Source organism: Staurois parvus, unplaced genomic scaffold (assembly GCF_062004578.1).
Source record: "Staurois parvus isolate SC_StPar_1 unplaced genomic scaffold, SC_StPar_1.0 ptg000390l, whole genome shotgun sequence".
NCBI classification, from domain to species: Eukaryota; Metazoa; Chordata; class Amphibia; order Anura; family Ranidae; genus Staurois; species Staurois parvus.
Genome location: NW_028318186.1, coordinates 31,122 through 51,743, shown reverse-complemented (window position 1 = coordinate 51,743; position 20,622 = coordinate 31,122). Strand labels below are relative to the sequence as shown.

Below are 20,622 nucleotides of genomic sequence, written 5' to 3'. Positions count from 1 at the left end.
TAAAGTTGATCCAGGGAATATCCTATTGCCTCTCAGGGGATCAGGAAGGGATTTTTTTTCCCCTGCAGGAACAAACTGGATCATGCTTTGCTGGGTTTTTTGCCTTCCTCTGGATCAACTGTGGGTGTAGGATTATAACTTTTTTTTTTTTTAATTTTATGGTTGAACTGGATGGACTTTTGTCTTTTTTCAGCCAGACTAACTATAACTATGTGGAGGGGGAGGGAGCGGCTGGCTCAGGCTCTCAGCAGATTGCCGACAGGCTGAGCCAGGTGCCGCTCCAGACTCTGGGTTGGATCCTGACTTTAAAGTTGGGATCTTTCCCCTGCCTGGACCAGCTGAGTGACGTCAACCGACAGTGGGCTTCAGTCTGCTGTCAGCTGAAAATGGGTCACAGGAGTGAAGAACGGACTGCACTCCTGTGATCCACAGTAGAAGTACAGCCAAAAGAGCTTTGGTTGTACTTCCCCTTTAAGTTTGAAAACCTTAACAAAATCATTTCATTTTGGGTTGTTAAAAAACACAATTATTATAGCTGTTCATTAAAAAAAAAAAAAAAAGTTGATCCTGCCACAAATTCGGCAAGCTTTGAACATTATGTGCAAATTTCAATCAATGTGATTGGCCCTGCGCAGTTCTCTGAACTAAAGAACACCTCCCTCTATGTTAAAGACGTGAGGAGAAGGAAAGGTGTTCATTAGCCCGAACACGTCTGGTTCTAGGCTATTCTAGAGATACTTTACAGTGAGTGAGTACTGTCACCCTAAGATAGGAAGTGGCAGGATCAGCAGGTAAAAGTCAAAAGGTAAAAGCCTGAAAAAAAAAATAAATAAATAAAATGAGCCATTATATCCAAGACCAGCAACACTGCAAGATATTACCTTTTTTGTTCTTGGGTATAGATACACTTTAGAGCCTGGTTCACACCAATGCGTTTTTAGTGCATTCTGCAGTCCATTTAACATGGCTTCCTATAGGACACATTCACAACTGCGTTTTTGGAAAGGGTCAGGGACTTCTATTAAATGCAACACTGTGCATTTTTGGTTCAACAGATTTCAATGGACATGAAGCAAATGAATGCAATGCGTTGTTGATGCATTTTGTTTTTCTATTGCCAACAGGAAAGTATTGAATTTGCTACAACTTTGATGTGACTTTGGAATGGTGTGATTTTAATGTAATTTTTTTTTCTAATAGTAGGACAGTTCTGCTCATGTAGGGCAACTTTACACTCACTGGCACTCAAATAGCATCAAAAGCTCTTCCAGATTGCACCCAAAGTCACTCAACAGCCTAGCCACACCCATCCAAAGTCGCATCAAAGTCACATTTAAGTCACACCCATCCAAAGTCCCATCCAGGTCGCACCCATCCAAAGTTGTATCAAAGTCGCATCCAAGTTGACTCAAGTCGATCCCATCCAAAGTTGCATCTAAGTACCACCCATCCAAAGTCACACCTAAGTCGCATCAAAGTCAATACTTTCCTATTGACTAAACAAAAAAGCAAAAACACATAAAAAATGTGGCAAAAGCGTGTATTCAAAAAAATTCAAAACGCGCCGGAAAACGCATCAATCGCAACACGCAAAAGGTGTGAACCTAGCCCAGGGCTTAAAATGTCAAGTCCTGAGCTACTAGCCAGGCCTTAAGAGTTACTCGCCACCAATTGCCCCACCCAACCCATACCCTGCTACACCCCTAATTCCCCCCTAAACACCCCCTCTCGTAAATTATTTCATGAAATGACACTGTTAAATGTTACCCACATTACATCAGGGTCCCCAGAGTCCCCTCACATTACATCAGGGTCCCCAGAGTCCCCCCACATTACATCAGGGCCTCCAATGTCCCCCTAAACACTCCATCATACTTAGACCATGCACCGCATACAACCATAGCCCCCCATAATCTTTCACTCAAAAAAATATAACTCTACCAAGCATCTACCTACTATCCAACCCAGCTGTACCTCAAATGCCCCATACTCCAAAACCCATAGTAATCACATCATCCTGACCCTGACCAAACCACCCATACATGTAGGTTTACATACAGACACATGTACATACACACACACACGTACAGACACACATATACACACACAGACACATGTACATACATACATACATACGGACACATGTACACACAGACACATGTATGTACATACACAAAAACACACATGTACACACACACATACATACATGTACATACACGCAGACACATGTACATATACACACAGACACATGTACATGCATACAAAGACACACACATGCACACCCCCATAAAAAGTTGCAGTACTTCGTTGTTCACTCATAGAGCCAGGTACTGCACTCTAGGGGGAGGCAGAGAGCACAGCGCACACTCCTTCCTTTGCTTTCACTGCGCTCCGCTATTGAGCAGTCTGACGGCTCTCAGTGCGAGTGACAGATCCGACCTGAGCTCCAAGCCTGCTCAGCAAGACGGCCCTGGGGACACACTCGCCCCCACCATAATTTCCATTTGCCATTGGCGAGCAGGCGAGTGGAAATTTCAATGCCTGACCTAGCCTAAAAGCCAATTATTGTTAGCTTACTGCAACACTAAATGCAGCAATGTAAATAACACATACTGGACTTCTTTAAAGTGAACTGGTCAGACATTCCAAATTTTAAAATGAACAGTCACGTCTAAGTGTGGTTCAAACCGCATCCAATCTGCATGACATGTGAAATAACATTGCTTCCTATGGCGCCTGTTCACATACATCCCGTGCACTGGCATTGAGGATTGAAAAGGGTCCTGTATGATTTCTGAGCAGTGCGGTCCAGTTCAGGGGTGAATTACAGGCTGACTTCTATGGGAACCGCTTCTGAATCGCACATGTCATGAGTTTGTGGACACAATTTCAGGACGGTTTTCGCTCTTCAAATCCTGAACTGAACCAGACCTCAAATGGACTTGAACAGTCGAAAAACTGCTTTTCAATTTGCACTGAAACCGGAGCTGTCAAGCTGCACCGCACATATGTGAATCGACACTTACAGTAAGTACCACAAGGTTCTTCTGATGTTTGTTAGCCAGTTTAGATTTGGCTTAAAATATATGTAAACCCTCCCCTTGTAAAAGATCCCATTCAGTTTAAAACATAAATGAAAGCCAAAACATTTGTGTATAGATATAAAAATTATAATAATATACCCCCCCTCCCTTTTTTTTTTTAAAGTGATCACATTCCATCTGTTCTCAGCTGTATAACAGCTGGGGGAGGAGAACGAGCAGCACACTGGTCTACCCAGTGAATGGCTGTTTGGGGGGGGGGGGGGCAGGGTGTCAGGACAAGTCTGGTCATTGGAGAAGGAGGAGAACAAGCTCAGTTCCAGCACAGCTAGGGAGCTGACCTCACTGCATTCTCATGCCTAGTGTGGCCATTCTTTATTAGGAAAGTAGAGGGACTCACAGGAACACCAGGGATTTCACACAAAGGAAGCCATACAAAGAGAAGATATTTTTTCATACAAATACATTGCACAGCAGGCACAGATCAGGAAAATGAAATGTTGGATTTACATATTTTTTAAAAAGTTTAAGATTTTTGTAACAATTCTTTCGTTTGCATTCATTGAGGGACACAGGAAGTCCTAAACCTAAAGTGCCGATATCGGGAACCCAGAGGCTAATGAAGAACTAGCCTGAGTGACAACGGCGCTGGGCGGGCAAGTGTCCTTATATTAAAAAAGTCAGCAGCTACAGTATTTGTAGCCAACTTAATTTTTTTTTTTGGGGGGGGGGGGGGGGGAGCCTGAACCTCCTCTAAGTACTGTAGGAGTCATTCAGATACCCCCATGTTTTAGACCGGCTTAAAACAGCCATGCCAATAATTCCAGCATTTAAGAAACAGAATGTCAAACTGGTTCTTGGGACAAAATATCCCAACAATCTCGCAGTAGCAGCAGACTTACCAGGTAAGTATATAACACTTGCCTGGGCCAGTTCAAAGTAATGAGGATCTCTGAAATGCCCTCTATCTGGATTCTGCAGAGCAGATGAAGAAACTTCAGTGGAGGAAACGCAGAGATCAGGTTGTATTAATCCCAGAGAGCCACCATTTACTGCTTACACCAGGGGTTCCTGTACCTGGACACAATCCTGCCCAGCTTGTTGAACCTGGAGGTCCACATCCAAGATCCCTTACCCATGATATGGGTCGTGAACACCTCCATGGGTTGTGAACACCTCTTGGTTCCAAGTGCTGCAGGATAAAGAAGTTTGACTGCCAACTGTCCTTGCCTGGAATGTACATAGCTGACCAAGCTCAATGTTCTGCCCATGACAGAATCCGCGCTCTCTTGCAGTATAAATTCTGGTCCCTCCCCAATATATGTCCAGAGACAAGGACTGATTTGTCCCACAAGGACAAAATGATGTGTTGCTGATGTCTGGTGTGAAATTGGGTAAAAGGAACTGCCCTGAAGGAGACCTCCATCGAACTCAAGACTCCACAGAAGTGGGGAGAGTCTTACAGCTTCTGGACTGAGGAGTCTCAACCCAAGTACAGGTCTTAAAAGACCAGAGAAAAATTCTAGGCTGAGACATGACCAGGACTAGATCAAAAAGGTCCTCAAGTGATGTGTCTACACAAGCAGCTGTTTGTAAAGTTCAGCAATGACCTGAACCTCTAATATCGGGACAGTTAGAGACAATGTTGTCTGTCACAGTGTTCGCTGACCCAAGATGCAGAAGAACCAGAGGCGCAGAAGAAAGGTCAAAGGGGAGGACCATGAACTGGTAGCACAGTGGGCCCTACAGCAGAGTAGAAATTGCTGATTTGCTGGAAAGATGAGCACAAACAAGCGTTTGTTCACCTAAACCAAAAAATGTCTCTGGTGGAAGGAGGTGAAGACAGATCTGGTGGATTCAAATTGGGAATTTTTGGACTCAAATGTAAACAAACATTCAGAACTTTGAGATCCAAGATGCTAAGCATATTCCCCCATTCAGTGTTACATATGACTTTGGGGATGCCAGCAGCCCTAACCGTCAAGAGTTTTTAAATGTCAGTTGCAAACAGTATAAAAAAATGTCAGCAGAGCTAACATGACCGAAACCCAAGAATAAAAATGAGATTGTAGTTCACCAGTTCTTAGATGTGATGGCTGCATTTGTCTCCCCCCCCTCCCCACTTTTGCCTGCTGACTCTGCCAGTAATGCATTCTTCCTAGGGTGACAACACTTGCTGTACTGGATTTTTGGAGGAGCAGTGTTGTCATCCTTGAACAGGAATACAAAAACACCTCCCCCTCTTCTGCAAAGCATATGGAGAGTTGTTCTCTAGTCCTCAGAAATAGCTGGGAACACTGCTAATTAAGAAAACAGCACAGGCAGAGTTATCAGTTCACAAGATTTTTTGGAGGAATGTTACCCCACCATTTGTTCTGGTGACCACCAAGTGATGGAATACCCAAAATTTTGCAGCTGTCACCAGAACATAAAGGAAAAGGCAAATCTCCCATTGAGTACAACTATCTAAGAGGGATTGTGCCTCACTTTGAAAGGGATATTCCTCATTTCCTGTTGTGACTAGGACAGGACATTAAAGAGAAATTGCACTAGGAAACTGATTGTAAAGAAGAAAAAAAACAAAAAACAACCGAAAAAAAACCCCCAATAAATAAATAAATAAAACCACGAGGTGTTCTAACCATTCCTGTATTTAAATTCAAAATATTTCTTTATACAAGGAAAGGTCAAATTCAGGCCCGCATAGTTCATGGTGTGCATTCATTCCAAAAGGTTTAGTTATTTATAATACAGCCTAGGATGGTTTATCATTTTATCCAAGGGAAGAAAAAGATACCCTACATGAGAGAAGTACATGGGCTGCCCCATTTTTGGTCTTCTTCTGAAAATACTGCTTGCCTGGCTGTTCCTGGCTTCCACATTTTCAAGTTACAGACCTGAACCACACATGCTGTAATTACGAGTCAGAATTGCTTATTTTTATGAATTGCTGACGGCTTATCTGAATGCATGTTCTAAGATAGAAGATAAGAAAAAGTACAGAAGTCAGAAGAGCGGCATGATTTTTAAATGGAAAGGAATGGCAGCATCCATACCCATTTCAATACAAATTCTCATAAAGACTGGGCACCTTTGCTTGGAATATAAAAATAACAGGGTGGGAAGAAGCCAGCGCCCCATGAAATCTCCAGTCCAGCAGGAGGTGCGCCAACGCTTACTGAATATGGAGGCGTGTACAGAGCTGTGGCCACCACAGCAGGTCAAAAGATGCTTGGAAGAGTTTAGAAATGAAAAGGATAAGTTCTCCTTTTAACAAACATAATGAATCCACATTTTATTTGCAGTTTAAAAAAAAATGTGCATTTACTATTTTTTGTTTTGGGAGCCTGGAAAGCATTGCATCAGCAAGTGCCATGCAGGTCTCCTGCAGACCTGTCAGCGTATCTGTGAGCTCGTACCTCGTACAGCAGAGACAGCTGGTCCTTTCGTTACATGTTACATCCTGAATTTATGGGTGTAACCTGTTACAAAAGGCAAGTTTATCGTTTAAAACTTAAAAGCATCTAAGCTATGTTCAGTGTCCAGGAACAAGCATGTAAATTGTCAGGGCACTTGGCATACGTGTTGCAAGTATAGCATTGGCTAAAAGCTTGTATCTCTAAAAAAATTACGTAAAGACCCACAGGTCCTCTTTAACCACTTGCCCACCGGGCATAGATACCCCCTTCCTGTCCAGGCCAATTTTCAGCTTTCAGCGCTGTCGCACTTCGAATGACAATTGTGCGGTCATACAACAGTGTATCCATATGAAATTTTTTTCACACAAATAGCTTTCTTTTGGTGGTATTTAATCGCCACTGGGTGTTTTATTTTTTGCGCTATAAAACAAAAAAAGCAAAAAATTTAAAAAAAAAAGTTTTTCTTTGTTTCTATTAAAAAATATTGCAAATAGGTAATTTTTCTCCTTCACTGATGTGCATTGATGAGGCTGCACTGATGGGCACTGATGCTGCACAGATCATCAGTGCCCTGACGATCAGTGCCGATCTGTTCTCTGACAATTTCCGGTTATCGGCAGTACTTTCCTCACACTGTGACAGTGTGAGGAAAGTGCAGCTGACAACTGGCAACTGCATTTACCCGGTGATCATCCACCCGGTGGACATAGCTGATCATGTGGGAAATGGCCGTTGTGATAAGCCTTTTACCACATCACGTGATCAGCTGTATCTGTAGGACACAGCAATCACGGAGATCGTCGGGTGCACGCCGCTGGGAGCGTGCAGGAGGACGTCATACGACGCCCTCCCAGAACTGGACAACCACGCTGTAGCAGTCAATCGGCTATAGCCCCGTTGTCAAGTGGTTAAAGAGACAATCATCTATGCATTCAGTGAAAAGTGATCATGCCTCCTGATAGCAAGCCAAGCTCACCAAACAAAATACTCCCTGCTGTAGACATCCACCCTGGTTGTGGAGCTTGTCTGGGTGGAGGACATCAAACCCCCCCTCCAGGTGACTTGAAATAGCTATAGTGGTTAGAGGACCACTACAGGAGAGAGGTCACATGTTCTCCCATACCTGGAAGCCCCACTCCGCAAAATCAACAACGCCAGGGCTCAGTCAGAGCAAGAATTGGCCTCAGACATTTTTGCAGCCACTTATAGGGGCGTCAGACGTATGTTTGCAAGCAGTAAAAAAAAACAACAAAAAAACAGCCCTCCATATTATCCTATGTATCCATGCACACAGACTTTTAGGAGCTTTTAGTGGCAGGGAAAAAAAAACCCAGGGCCAGTGTGTGCAGGAGCAACAGCGTTTTGACTAAACACATGTTAAGTATTTGCCTTCCAGAGGATTTACCCCCCTTCCTAACCTGGCCATTTTTTACGATACGGCGCTGCGTTACTGTAACGGACAATTTTGAGGTCATGCAACGCTGTACTCAAATTAAATTTATGTCCTTTTTTTTGCCAAAAATATGGCTTTCTTTTGGAGGTATTTGATTGCCTCTGCGTTATTTTTGCACTAAAAAAAAAAAAAAGCGCCAACTTTGAGAAAATAAAACAATATTTTTGACTTTTTGCTATTAAACATGTCCAGTAAAAAAAATAATAAAAAGAAAAAAAATTAGTCATAAAATTTAGGCCAAAATATATTCTGCTCCATGTCTTTGCCAAAAAAAAATCCCAATACATGTAAATTAATTGGTTTATGTGAAAGTTATAGTGTCTACAAGTGGTGGTATATATACACAGGAATTTTATTTATTTTTTTATACCAGTAATGGCGGTGATCAGCAACTTATAGAGGGACTGCGGTGGGCATTCTGACACTGGGGGGAACTGACTGTCACTGACATCCCCAGTGACACCAATACAGTGATCAGTGCTAATAAAAAGCACTGACAGTACTAATGACATTTGGCAGGAAGGGGTTAACATGTGGTGTAATCAAAGGGTTAACTGTGTTCACGCTTTACACTGTAAGCACACTGCTTTGTATTAATGGTGTGTGTGTGTGCTTTACACTATAAGCACACTGCTTTGTATGGCTCTGCTATACAGAACCATACAAAGAAGTGTGCAGATGACAGGGGAAATCGGTATCGTTTACATACAGGTCTCTCTCACGTCCGTGAAACACGGTGATCTCAGGATGCTGGCAGGGAACCACCGGCTGGGACCCAGTTAGCAACAGGTGAGGCCACCAATGGCGGCGCAGGTAGCTTGCACGTGCCCCCTACCTGGAAATGCAAAATCGGGTATATATATATATATATATACACATATACACACACACACATACATACATACACACACACATATACATACATACACACACACATATACATACACACACACACACACACACACACACACACACATATACATATACACACACACACACACACACATATATATATATACACACACACACACACACACACATATATATACATATACACACACACACACATATATATATATACACACACACACACACACACATATATATACATATACACACACACACACACACACACACACACATATATACATATACACACACAAACACATATATACACACACACACACACACATATATACACACACACACACACATATATACACACACACACACATATATACACACACACACACACACACACACACATATATATACATATAGACACACACACACACACACACACGTGATTTTGCGCACCCATGACGCCCCATAGCAGTATTTCTGCTTGATGCCTGTAAAGCCGCCTAAACACTTGTAAAGGCATTAGATACTTTTACAAGTGTCAGGCGTTTTTCTTCCTGCAAAAAATGCTGCTGCCAGAAGGAAGGCTTCTAGGAGAGTTATTTAACATCCTGTGTGCATGAGGACTATATTGTTTGGGGTGAATGGTTGGAGCAGCTATCAGGAGGCTCTGTCACTTTGCTCTGAATGTCCAAAGTAATCATGCAAAAGAAAAAAAATGGAAATGCAAATGTGAGAAACCAACTAGAATACTAGTGTTGTATTTTTGTGCCTATTTAAAAGCAATTTCACATACAAAAGCATGGGAAATTCCGGAAAATGAAGATAATGATTGCGGTTCTCTTTAACAAAGAGCCACATTGAAGCAGGACTGTGAGGCTGTTATGCCGCTAACAAGGCAAATGAATTATGACCCTGACGAATCTTCACTCACCAATCAGGAATCCTGACATGACAGCCACAGACAGCTTCACGTTACTCCACACTGCCCCCTGCAGGAAATCCGTGGCCAGCAGCAGCAGAATGCAGTTCTCCAGCAACATTATCTAAAGAAACATAGAACAGGAAGAAGAATGAAATATATTCAGACACCATCCAATCCATACAGCTTCCTACAGACTGTGCTTAGAAAAAATTAATTCTAGGACCATCACTGACAACTAACTCTAGACTGATTAACTATAAAAACTTTTAAAAGCGTTGCCTATTGACCATTTCAGGTACCGTAGTTTGTCGCCTATTAATGCCTTTCTCATTTGCTTGATTAGTTTTACATATTCTACTATTCATCCCTAAAAACAGGCTCGGTAGACATCGCACCAAAATTTTTGCAAACAAGATTTTATTTTCCCCTCATCACAATAAACATCTAAAATGTAAACTGTGCCTTACATGTGCTGTGGAGAAGCAGTGAAGCAGTTCAAGTATTAAACCCCAAAAAATATATTATATTGCAGGTTACCAATCAGATGTGGTAGATGCAGTGGTTTTCCTTTTAAGGCTTTTTTCCCCCCTCTGTATTCCCCTGGTGATCTAGCCAGTAACACCCCCCCTCCCCACCGTATTAAAGTTCCCCCACTCTGGATGAAGGAGCACAGGGGGCACCTTTAGATGGCAGCATTGTCTATCTAGGGGAAAGGAGTGTTATATGTACTAGAAGATTTTGAAACACTAAAATTAAATCCAAACACAGCAGTTAAAGCAACAGTTTATTTCACCCTTTGAATAAATAAAAGCTAATCATTGTAAGCACCCCTGTCAATGGTAAATGGTTTGTGTCAACCCTCTGACTGTTACTTTTGCAGGACAGCTTGTTCCTTTGAAAAGACAACACAATTACTGGCCAGATCACCAGGTAAAAATAGAAAAGAAAGCCAAAAAAAAAAAACTAATGTAGCCACCACATCTTGAATTGGCAAACTGCAATATAATAAATGTTTGCTTTTGAGTCGAATATCTCTGTAAAGCATATCCAAGCCAAGAACAGAAATATATTCTATTGCATTGCAGTTTACCAGTCCTTCGGTGTGGCAGCTGCTTTCGTTTTCTTTTCTTTGCCCCCCCCCCAACCCATATTATTTTTACCTGGTTATCCTGCCATTAGGACAATTCAGGACTGCAGTACATCTCCCCTTGTCAGTAATATGGGAGGGGGGGGGGGGTGCTTCGTAGTCCACAGAGATAAATAGGAATCAAGGTAAACTGATAACAGTGCAAGATGTTACCAGCTCACAAGATTTTTAGCAGGATCAACAGGTATGTTTCTTACCCTACACACCTCCACCTAACAAAACAACACTTTCAAAAGTATATTAACCACAGCAAAAGGAAGTAAATACGAGTACATTGTTCAGGTTTACACACACTTATGTCTTTTAAAAAAGGTAAAAAATTATTTTAAACTAGGTGCATGGGAGTTAAACAAAGCACAGGAATGCCTTACCACATAAAAGATCGCAACACGATACCGCGAGGGCCCATCCCTGACATTAATAAAGCAGAAGACATAGACAGCTCCAAGGAGGATATTGAAGAGTCTCCAGTAACACGGCCTGCTGATTACATCGGTCTGCTGAGCCACCAGCCAGAAAGACATCACCAACCAGTGAGCACCTGCACAAACACACAGGGACACTTACTACATCTTTTCAAACTCAACACCAAGAGACAATTTACCTGGCTGTTGTGTAAAATTAAAAAAGGTACACTGCAAACATAGAAAAAAAGGCAACAAAACAGCTTAATGGTAGATTTAGACATGCATCTATATCTCCCTCTCCTCTGAAGGATCGCACTCCAGAGGCTACAGACCGGCGGTGCAGAAGTGATGCAACGTCTCCTCACCGCCTGTTTTGACCCTATTTTACCAACAAACGCGCTGCAACTGCGTGCATTGCATGCGGCTGCAGCGCTTCCCTATTTAATTGAATGTTTTGTGTTTGGAGGGCTGGCCGCCTGCTGATTGTTTGGCGCCCACGGCCCTATTTGGCATATGGCAAAAAATGCCATTCAACTATGCATTTTTGTGCCCCCTCCAACTGCAGGTCTAAACAAGGCCTACCTGTAAAGGCAGAACTTAATCCAAAGACAAAAGTGATAAATACAATACAAAATTAATGAAAAATCATTTTATATCAGCGCTCTTATGGATTTAAATTGATGCAAAAACCAGCAGCTGATCAAAGATATCTCCCTAGATATCCATACATAATTCTTGAAGTGAGAACGCTAAAATGTGTGTTCTTTCCAACCTGTGGTGCATACGATACACCTACTCCTTTAGGTGCAGCAATAAGTCTGTGGGTATACCAAATCGAATTGTTGAGGTGCCTTGAGTGCTAAAAATGAACCTTACATTAAATTGGTATCTTCATCTATATGCAACAAGAACACATATACACACACTAATAATATATATATATATATATATATATATATATATATATATATATATATATACAGTCATGGCCGAAATTGTTGGCACCCTTGATATTTTTCCTGAAAATCAAGTATTTCACACAAAAAAGGTATTGCATTAACACATGTTTTGCTATACACATGTTTATTCCCTTTGTATGTATTGGAACAAATATAAAACAGAGGCAGAAAAGCAAATATGACATAATGTCACACAAAACCCCAAAAATGGGCTGGACAAAAGTATTGGCACCCTTAACTTAATATTTGGTTGCACACCCTTTGGAAAACATAACTGAAATCAGTCGCTTCCTATAACCATCAATAAGCTTCTGACACCTCTCACCCGGAATTTTGGACCACTCTTCCTTTGCAAACAGCTCCAGGTCTCTCTTATTGGAAGGACACCTTTTCCCAACAGCAATTTTAAGATCTCTCCACAGGTGTTCAATGGGATTTAGATCTGGGCTCATTGCTGGCCACTTCAGAACTCTCCAGCGCTTCTTTGCCATCCATTTCTGAGTGCTTTTTGACGTATGTTTGGGGTCATTGTCCTGCTGGAAGACCCAGGATCTTGGACGCAAACCCAGCTTTCTGACACTGGGCCCTACAGTGCGACCCAAAATCCTTTGGTAATCCTCAGATTTCATGATGCCTTGCACACAGTCAAGGCACCCAGTGCCAGAGGCAGCAAAACAACCCCAAAACATCATTGAACCTCCACCATATTTTACCGTAGGTACTGTGTTTTGTTCTTTGTAGGCCTCATTCCGTTTTCGGTAAACAGTAGAATGATGTGCTTTACCGAAAAGCTCTATCTTGGTCTCATCTGTCCACAAGACGTTTTCCCAGAAGGCTTTTGGCTTACTCAAGTACATTTTGGCAAACTGTAGTCTTGCTTTTTTATGTCTCTGTGTCAGCAGTGGGGTCCTCCTGGGTCTCCTGCCATAGCGTTTCATTTCATTTAAATGTCGACGGATAGTTCGCGCTGACACTGATGCTCCCTGAGCCTGCAGGACAGCTTGAATGTCTTTGGAACATGTTTGGGGCTGCTTATCCACCATCCGGACTATTCTGCGTTGCAATCTTTCATCAATTTTCCTCATCCGTCCACGACCAGGGAGATTAGCTACAGTGCCATGGGTTGCAAACTTCTTGATAATGTTGCACACTGTGGACAAAGGCAAATCTAGTTCTCTGGAGATGGACTTGTAACCTTGAGATTGTTGATATTTTGCCACAATTTTGGTTCTCAGGTCCTCAGACAGTTCTCGTCTCCTCTTTCTGTTGTCCATGCTTAGTGTGGCACAGACAGACACACAATGCAAAGGTTAAGTGAACGTCTCTCCTTTTTATCTGCTTTCAGGTGTGATTTCTATATTGCCCACACCTGTTACTTGCCCCAGGTGAGTTTACAGGAGCATCACATGCTTGTAACATTCTTATTTATCCGCAGTTGTGAAAGGGTGCCAATACTTTTGTCCAGCCCATTTTTGGAGGTTTGTGTGACATTATGTCGAATTTGCTTTCTTTCCTCCCTTTTTTTGTTTTGTCCCAATACACACAAAGGGAATAAACATGTGTATAGCAAAACATGTGTTAATGCAATACGTTTCGTGAGAAATACATGATTTCCTGGAGAAATATCAAGGGTGCCAACAATTTCGGCCATGACTGTATATATATATATATATATATATATATATATATATATATATATATATATATACACATATATATATACACACACATACACACACACACACATATATATACACACACACACATACATATACACACATATACATATATACACACATACACATATATATTTATATTTCCCCCTTCACCCAAGCAGGTGAGGCAAAGTGCACATCATTGGTGGCTCTCAGTGCAAAGCAATCCGGCCCTCCCAAAGGCCATATACATATAAGGAAGTCTAAACAGGGATTGTTGAACTTAATATCGATTTAAAAAATTACAACTAACAAAAAAAGCGTTCATTTTCTTTCTGATAATTAGCATTTAGATATACTATTGTTGTGTAGCTGTGATCATTTGTTAATTGTCTAATTGGCTCCAGGTTTATGAAAGTATGTCATATTTACTTGTTTTAAACCTCCTTTTTTTTACATTTCTTCAGGTATTTCCTGGTTTCCATGCCTAGGCAAATGTCGTCATACATCCCTGGAGTCTTCAGGACAGGAGAAAAGGTTTTCTCAGCTAAGCATACCCTCCTGCCTGTCTGAGCCAAGAGCAGAGGGATTCCAAGAAGTAAACGCTACATGAATCATCAAATTGGGGGAAGGAGGCAAGGGCAGGGTTCCGATCCTTCAGACCATAAGCCTTAACATGCTGATCTGTGAGTTACCACATCCACGTGGCCCAGTTCAGAGCAGTGAGGTTCACCTTCCATCTTTATCTTGCAGAACAAGCAAGGAAGAAAGGCATAGATCAGGGTGTACTGACCCTATGAAGATGCCAGGGCATCTACTGCTTCCATCAGTGGATCCCTGCGCCTAGATACATATTTGTTCAGTTTCTTGTTGAATTAGGTGGACTGAGCTCCAGACCCAGCAGCCCCCAAGTTCCCGGAATTCTTCTGGGTTAGGAGTGTAATGTCTTAGGTCCAAACACCGAGGGGTTGAGGAAATTAGCCTGCCAATTGCCTACGTCTGGAATGTACATATCTGAAAAGGCTTGAATGCAAGGTCCTGTCCAAGACAGAAACCACTTTACCTCTCTTGCCAAAGCAAGAATTCTGGATAGTCCAAAGCTGAAGGGACAGTCAATTTGCTCGTAACTTCAAAATGATTTTCAGGACATGAAATTTCTGAAAAAACCAAGCCCCTTAAACCAACAATGTGCCCTAAGTTGGCATCTGTTGTGATAACTTTTCAAAAGAAAAAAAAGGAAAGACTTTTCTAACTCCACAACCAGATTCCTAAGCCACAAAGCATCAATGACAGAATGCATTGCAGGGGTCTGGAGTAAAATTGGGCACAGGGGATTGCTTTGAAGGATCAAGCAGCTTCTAGTTGGAGGAATTTGAACCTCAGAAAGGACCGTGTAAAGCTTCTCCTTGGGAAAAAAAAACACCCTGGTCTGAGATATGTCTAGGACCCATTTTGAGCAGCGATTTCTGAAGGTTCAGGACCCCCCCCCCCAAACCTTTGTAAAGGTTGCATTGCGTGATAGCACCCTTGCTAAATGCTCCCTTAACAAGAAGTCGTCAACGAGACAGGGTGGACATTACAACCAGCAACTTGGTGAGCATCTGAGGTGCAGAGAACAGGCTGAATGTCAGGACCATAAACTGGTAATCTAGGGATTCTACAGATAACTGCAGAAAGTGTTGGTGTGCTGGATAGATAGGCATCTTTTATGTCCACAGAAGCTAGAAAGTCTCCATAGTGCAAAGACGGATAGATCTAGTGGATTCCACCTGGAATGTTTGGGCCCAAATGTAAACCTGCATCCTAGCATCTGCAGAGGTCAACAGATGTCCTCACACTCCATAAATTGGGGGCACATCATCATACGAAGGAAGGCTTAGGATTTGGCAGACTTGAAGTGCCAAACTTTGCAGGTGGTTGGAGAGCCTCTACTCTGAGGTCAAGACCATTTAGGTTCTAGTCATTCTAGTTGATGTGATGCCCTATTCAAGATTTTTGCCTAATAATATTGATTTTCTATGTCTAACCTTAACCTGCCTGTAGCATACAATGCTTATGGTTCATGCGAGTCATGTCATGATACTGTGTTTTACTGTATATCCTTAAATAAAGAATTATGAATAAACTTCAAGGTCCAGGGAGGGGACACTCCACAGATGGAGATAGGTTTGCAGTCTGCTCCTTAGGCTTCTTCTGCTGGGGAACAGGAGCACTCTTGAGACTGGTACCTTGACGAGAACATCTGGGATCCCTTTTAGGGATTTTGTCCAGTTACGTATGGTTTGACAAAGTCAAGTCATGGGCAGAATGGAGTGCAGAACAGGACCTAAAAATGAAAACAGTCCCTGGAAAGGGCTTCTAAAGGTTTTGACCCAACAGCACTGTTCTAAGCAAGAGGCTGTTCCTCTAGCTTCATGATGGTGTGCATTGAATCAGTAAGAGCCAAAATGGTCCCCTTTACCCTGGCAGTAATAGCAGAAGACTAACTTTGCAGGGATTAAGCTCATGCAACAAAAATGTGAATTACTTCTATGCCGCCGCTCAGTTGCTGCCAAAACTGCAGGTAAGTCAGATACAAAATCTGCTGGACAGGGCATGGGAGCACGCTCTGCGATCTATCTGCAAATTAGGCAATTTAGGTTTTAAAGAATTGTAAAAATAGCTTAGCTGAAAGAACAGGGGACACCCGACAGGGCCATGGAGGACTCTAATGAGGGAATAGACTACCAGTAGTAGATAGCATGACTCTAGGCTGCAGACGTTGGCACAGTCAGTAAACATGCTGCAAGCAGTTGCCAACCCATTAGCAGAGAGTGAGCTGGGGGCACCCTGTTCAGCAAGAATGTCTGTTTTGTTTTCCCGCGTCCAATACTTCTGTAGATGCCAGTATAACCCAAAGGTTTAAGACTTTGCTTCCTTTAATGTAAGAGAAATTACATTTTTGCTCTTGGCTATAGTTATGCTTTAAAAAGAAGTTGTAAAATGGCATGTCAGGTGAGAAAAGGCTAAATTCTGACTCAAGTGCAGTATGATGGGCCTCTTGGATGTGATTTTAGAACAGTTACGTTTTCTGGATGACATTTCTAGTTTTATTTTAAAGTAGACTGATCTTCTAACAATAAGCTCAGTTTATTTTTCCCCTGCTGAAAAAATGCTCACCTGTCATGGGCAAAATATGAGGGCTGCAAATGATGATCTTCTAGCAGACCTAAATTCACTTACAGTGTCCTACAACCAGTATGAGGGAGTTGTGGAGAGGATTTTGACTGGGCCCACTCTGTCACCCATTCTGCAGCACTGTGTGGCTGCAATCCGTGGATGCACAAGAAATCAGTATGCAGCTTTTGTGGTTCTTACACCTTGGCCCAAATAGCACCATCACTTTTATTCTGTAATCACAAGCAGGGATCGGAGGGATAGGCTTCTAATGGATGTTCAACTTTTGAAGGTCTCCAGTGGTAGAATGCAGCGTGTCTAAACATCATTGTTACTTAAAGCAGAGGCCCAACTAAAAGGAGAAGCTCAGCTTGTTTGCACCCTTCCTGGATAATGGTTTTGACAGGTACCCGCTCCCACTTTTGGCTCAGTTCATGGCAAGGCTTCACTTCCAGTTTCTCTTCCTTGCTATGCCGGCGCCGGGAACCTGGAACTTAGTAAAGAATTAGCCCGGGTGAGGACAGCGCTGGACCCCTGGACAGGTAAGTGTCTTTGTTTTAAGTCAGAAGCTACAGTATTTGTAGCTGTTGATGTAAATTTTTTTGTGGGGAGCCTGGAGCTCCTCTTTAACAGAAGTATACGCTAAAGATACATTTTTACAAATCTATTTGCCACATGAAACTGTGCTAATGAATATATGTTAGACAGCCCAAATGTTAAATTTTAAAAAGGAAAAAAAATTGTATCTTTGGCACAATTGTCTTTTGATCAATCTCATCCACCCTATAAGTGCTGCCCTGGTAAATACTTAACCTACCTCTCGATCCAGTGATCTTTGCAGTGCAGCTATGCCCAGCACCTCTCAGTCTTTCCACCAAACAGGTTTTCTTCTTAGTGAGCATGTGCGCCACAGCCCAACTACTTTCTAACATGTAAGCTGTACTGTATGAAAACAGTCTACCCCCAGGAAAGAATGGGGCAGTAGAATACATGTGCACCGAAAAGGAGAACCTGATGGGGATGTTTTGCTGGAATGGCTGTCTGGATTTAGGAGGAAGGCAAGTGTTTGTCCAGGTTGGCTGCACTCGAGGGGTGGGGGAAAAGGTACAAAAGTACAAGTATGCAGGCTAAAAAATTCAGTTGTCTCAATCTAATCTTTTCTCCAGGTTAACAACCCAAATCATTTTAGCAAAAAGAAAAGTAGGGGGTGGCATGCATGCTAACATTATTAGAAGGAGAGCTCATCAATGACAGCCTCCATGCTTCTCACATAAAAAGTTTGTTTGAACTCATCACAAACTATAGGTAAAGTGTACAGTAAACAATGTTTAAGATTAATTCTCACCTCCCACAGCAAACACCCAAAAATGAAACTCTCTGGCAAACACTACTAAGGCCATGACACGGGTCCCGACCATGCCCATCCTCCATAGGAGCTGGCACAGCACAGATGCCCATGGCAGACATAGATGCCCAGGTCTCAGAAGGCACAGGAAGTGACTGAAGGAGACTAATGCCCAAGACACAGACAAGAGGCAAGCCAGGGAACAGCTGGCTGGAAAAGACACAAAAGAGAAACAAAAATTCAGAATATCAGATGATTAATAACATTCTACAAAACATTCTAACAAAGAAAAAACAAAAAAAAACAGAAAAGAGTCAAATAGTTCAGAATAAACACAAAACAGTTGGACCTCACTATCAAAGATATTCTGAGGGCCTGTTCACTCCTGTGCACTTTAAAGTGGTTGTTTTTTTTTTTCTTAAAATAAAAATGATGTTCTACTTACCTGCTCTGTGGAATAGTACTGCAATAGTAACTATAGGTTAGCGAACACCCAATAAAATGACATGGTAGAAACAGAGATGCAATTGATGACTTATAATCGCAGATTACAATCATATCCTATCGATCTAAATCCACTCCCCTTGTGAGTGATACATCAGTTGAGTGGGTTCTCGACTATAGGCTATTACAATTGAAAAAATAGATCAGAAAAGAAATCAATCATTTATCGAAGCAAGAAATTCTACTATAAATCACTACAAAAAAAGTGAGGCATGCTGGTAATAGGAGGAGTTATGCTCCAGGCTGGCCTACAGTTTTTGGTACAAAATGTCCAATCCTTCTGTAGGCGGCAGTATAATCTGATGTTAACAGAGAGTGATCGGTACTGATTACTCAGTGTTCATTCCTAACGGAAGTATAGTAAACTGCGCTTACCATGCTCTGGTTTGGGAATGAACAGGGAGACAGTGTAGAGCACTTCCTGTTCATTTATTCTACACAGATGAGGCTGCAGAGATGGAAATTGAGGGCTGTGTCCTTAATCTCCTTTTTCTGGCCCAAAAGTGAGACATCAAGGGGTTTATTTACTAAAGTTGGAGAGTCCAAAATCAGACTCCCTTCTGCATAGAAACCAATCAGCTTCTAGCCTCAGCTTGTTCAATGAAGCTTTGGCAATGAAACCTGGAAGCCGATTGGTTTCTATGCAGAAGTGAGTCTGATTTTGCACTCTCCAGCTTTAGTAAATAAACCCCCAAGGGTCTGTTTGGACCCATGATATTTCACCAAAAGCCACCCCAACAGGGCAGATTAAAAAAAAAAACAAACATTGTAAAAAATAATGAAAAATAAAATTGTAAAAAAATCTTTAAAAAAAACAAAACAAAAAAAAAAAAAAAACTACTGACACCCTCTACTGCCCTACTGACAAAGTCCACTGCCTTACGGACACTGTCCACTTTTAAAGTAGGCCAAGTTTAATTTTTTTACAGTGACATTTGTTTTATATTTTTTCTAAGTTTTCCATACTATTTAGTTAGGCCTTGCTAGTTAATTTCTTAAAAAAAAAAAAAAGGGTGCTGAACCCCAGTGATCTTTGATCGCTTCCATTTTGATCAGGTAGATCTCCACTGGTCAAAGGTTGCCTACCCCTACAGTAGAGTGTACCGGATACAATGCAGTGTCCTGTACAGTGATAGAGAGTACAACAGGGCTGGGGTATGGCTGTAATTGACTTCACAGGCACGCTGTTTGTGAAAGAACGGCATCCTGTAACTCCTAAAGGGAATGACTTGCATGCAAACTGACCACGCCAGCATGGATCTGCTTTTGTGCTTAGCATGGTCAGATTGCAGCAACAGCAAGAGAAACTGGCAGGATCACCAGGTATTGCTAAGAAAACTAGCAAATAAAACACACCAACTTAGAATCACATACATATACATGGAGTAATACAAATTTAGAGCAAACATACACTTTAGACCTGGAATTTTCAATAGTGCATTAGAGAATTTTGCTCTCCAGCATGAAGAGTTGTATTTCTTCCATTTTTTGTCACACACCTTACCTGCATAGATATCTGCCTGCTCCAGAGTCATATAAATGTAAGTCTGAAGTAATAACTGGGGGAGGGCCTGTAGAAGAGCTTCCATGAGCCGCAGAAGAGACAGGTCCCCTTGCTTCATCACCAGGTCTCTTGCATGACATGCCTCATCACCTCTTCCACACAGAGCTAAATGCAAACAGTCTACATGCCTGAAACACAAACCCATGGATTGACAATACCCTGGAAGTGGAGACCCACCATCAGGTA

General features: G+C 42.0%; 1 protein-coding gene across 1 annotated transcript in view; it reads right to left on the bottom strand.

The window, feature by feature from the left end:
* Positions 1-20,622, bottom strand: part of LOC149455525 (XK-related protein 5-like) — a 39,383-nt gene that overhangs the window by 12,030 nt on the left and 6,731 nt on the right. Inside the window, exons 3-6 of the mRNA XM_089685958.1 lie at positions 20,377-20,564; positions 18,369-18,578; positions 11,218-11,387; positions 9,709-9,820 (exon numbers count right to left, since the gene is read on the bottom strand). Coding sequence (XP_089542084.1) covers positions 9,709-9,820; positions 11,218-11,387; positions 18,369-18,578; positions 20,377-20,564 — 680 coding nt within the window. The remainder of the gene's footprint in view (positions 1-9,708; positions 9,821-11,217; positions 11,388-18,368; positions 18,579-20,376; positions 20,565-20,622) is intronic.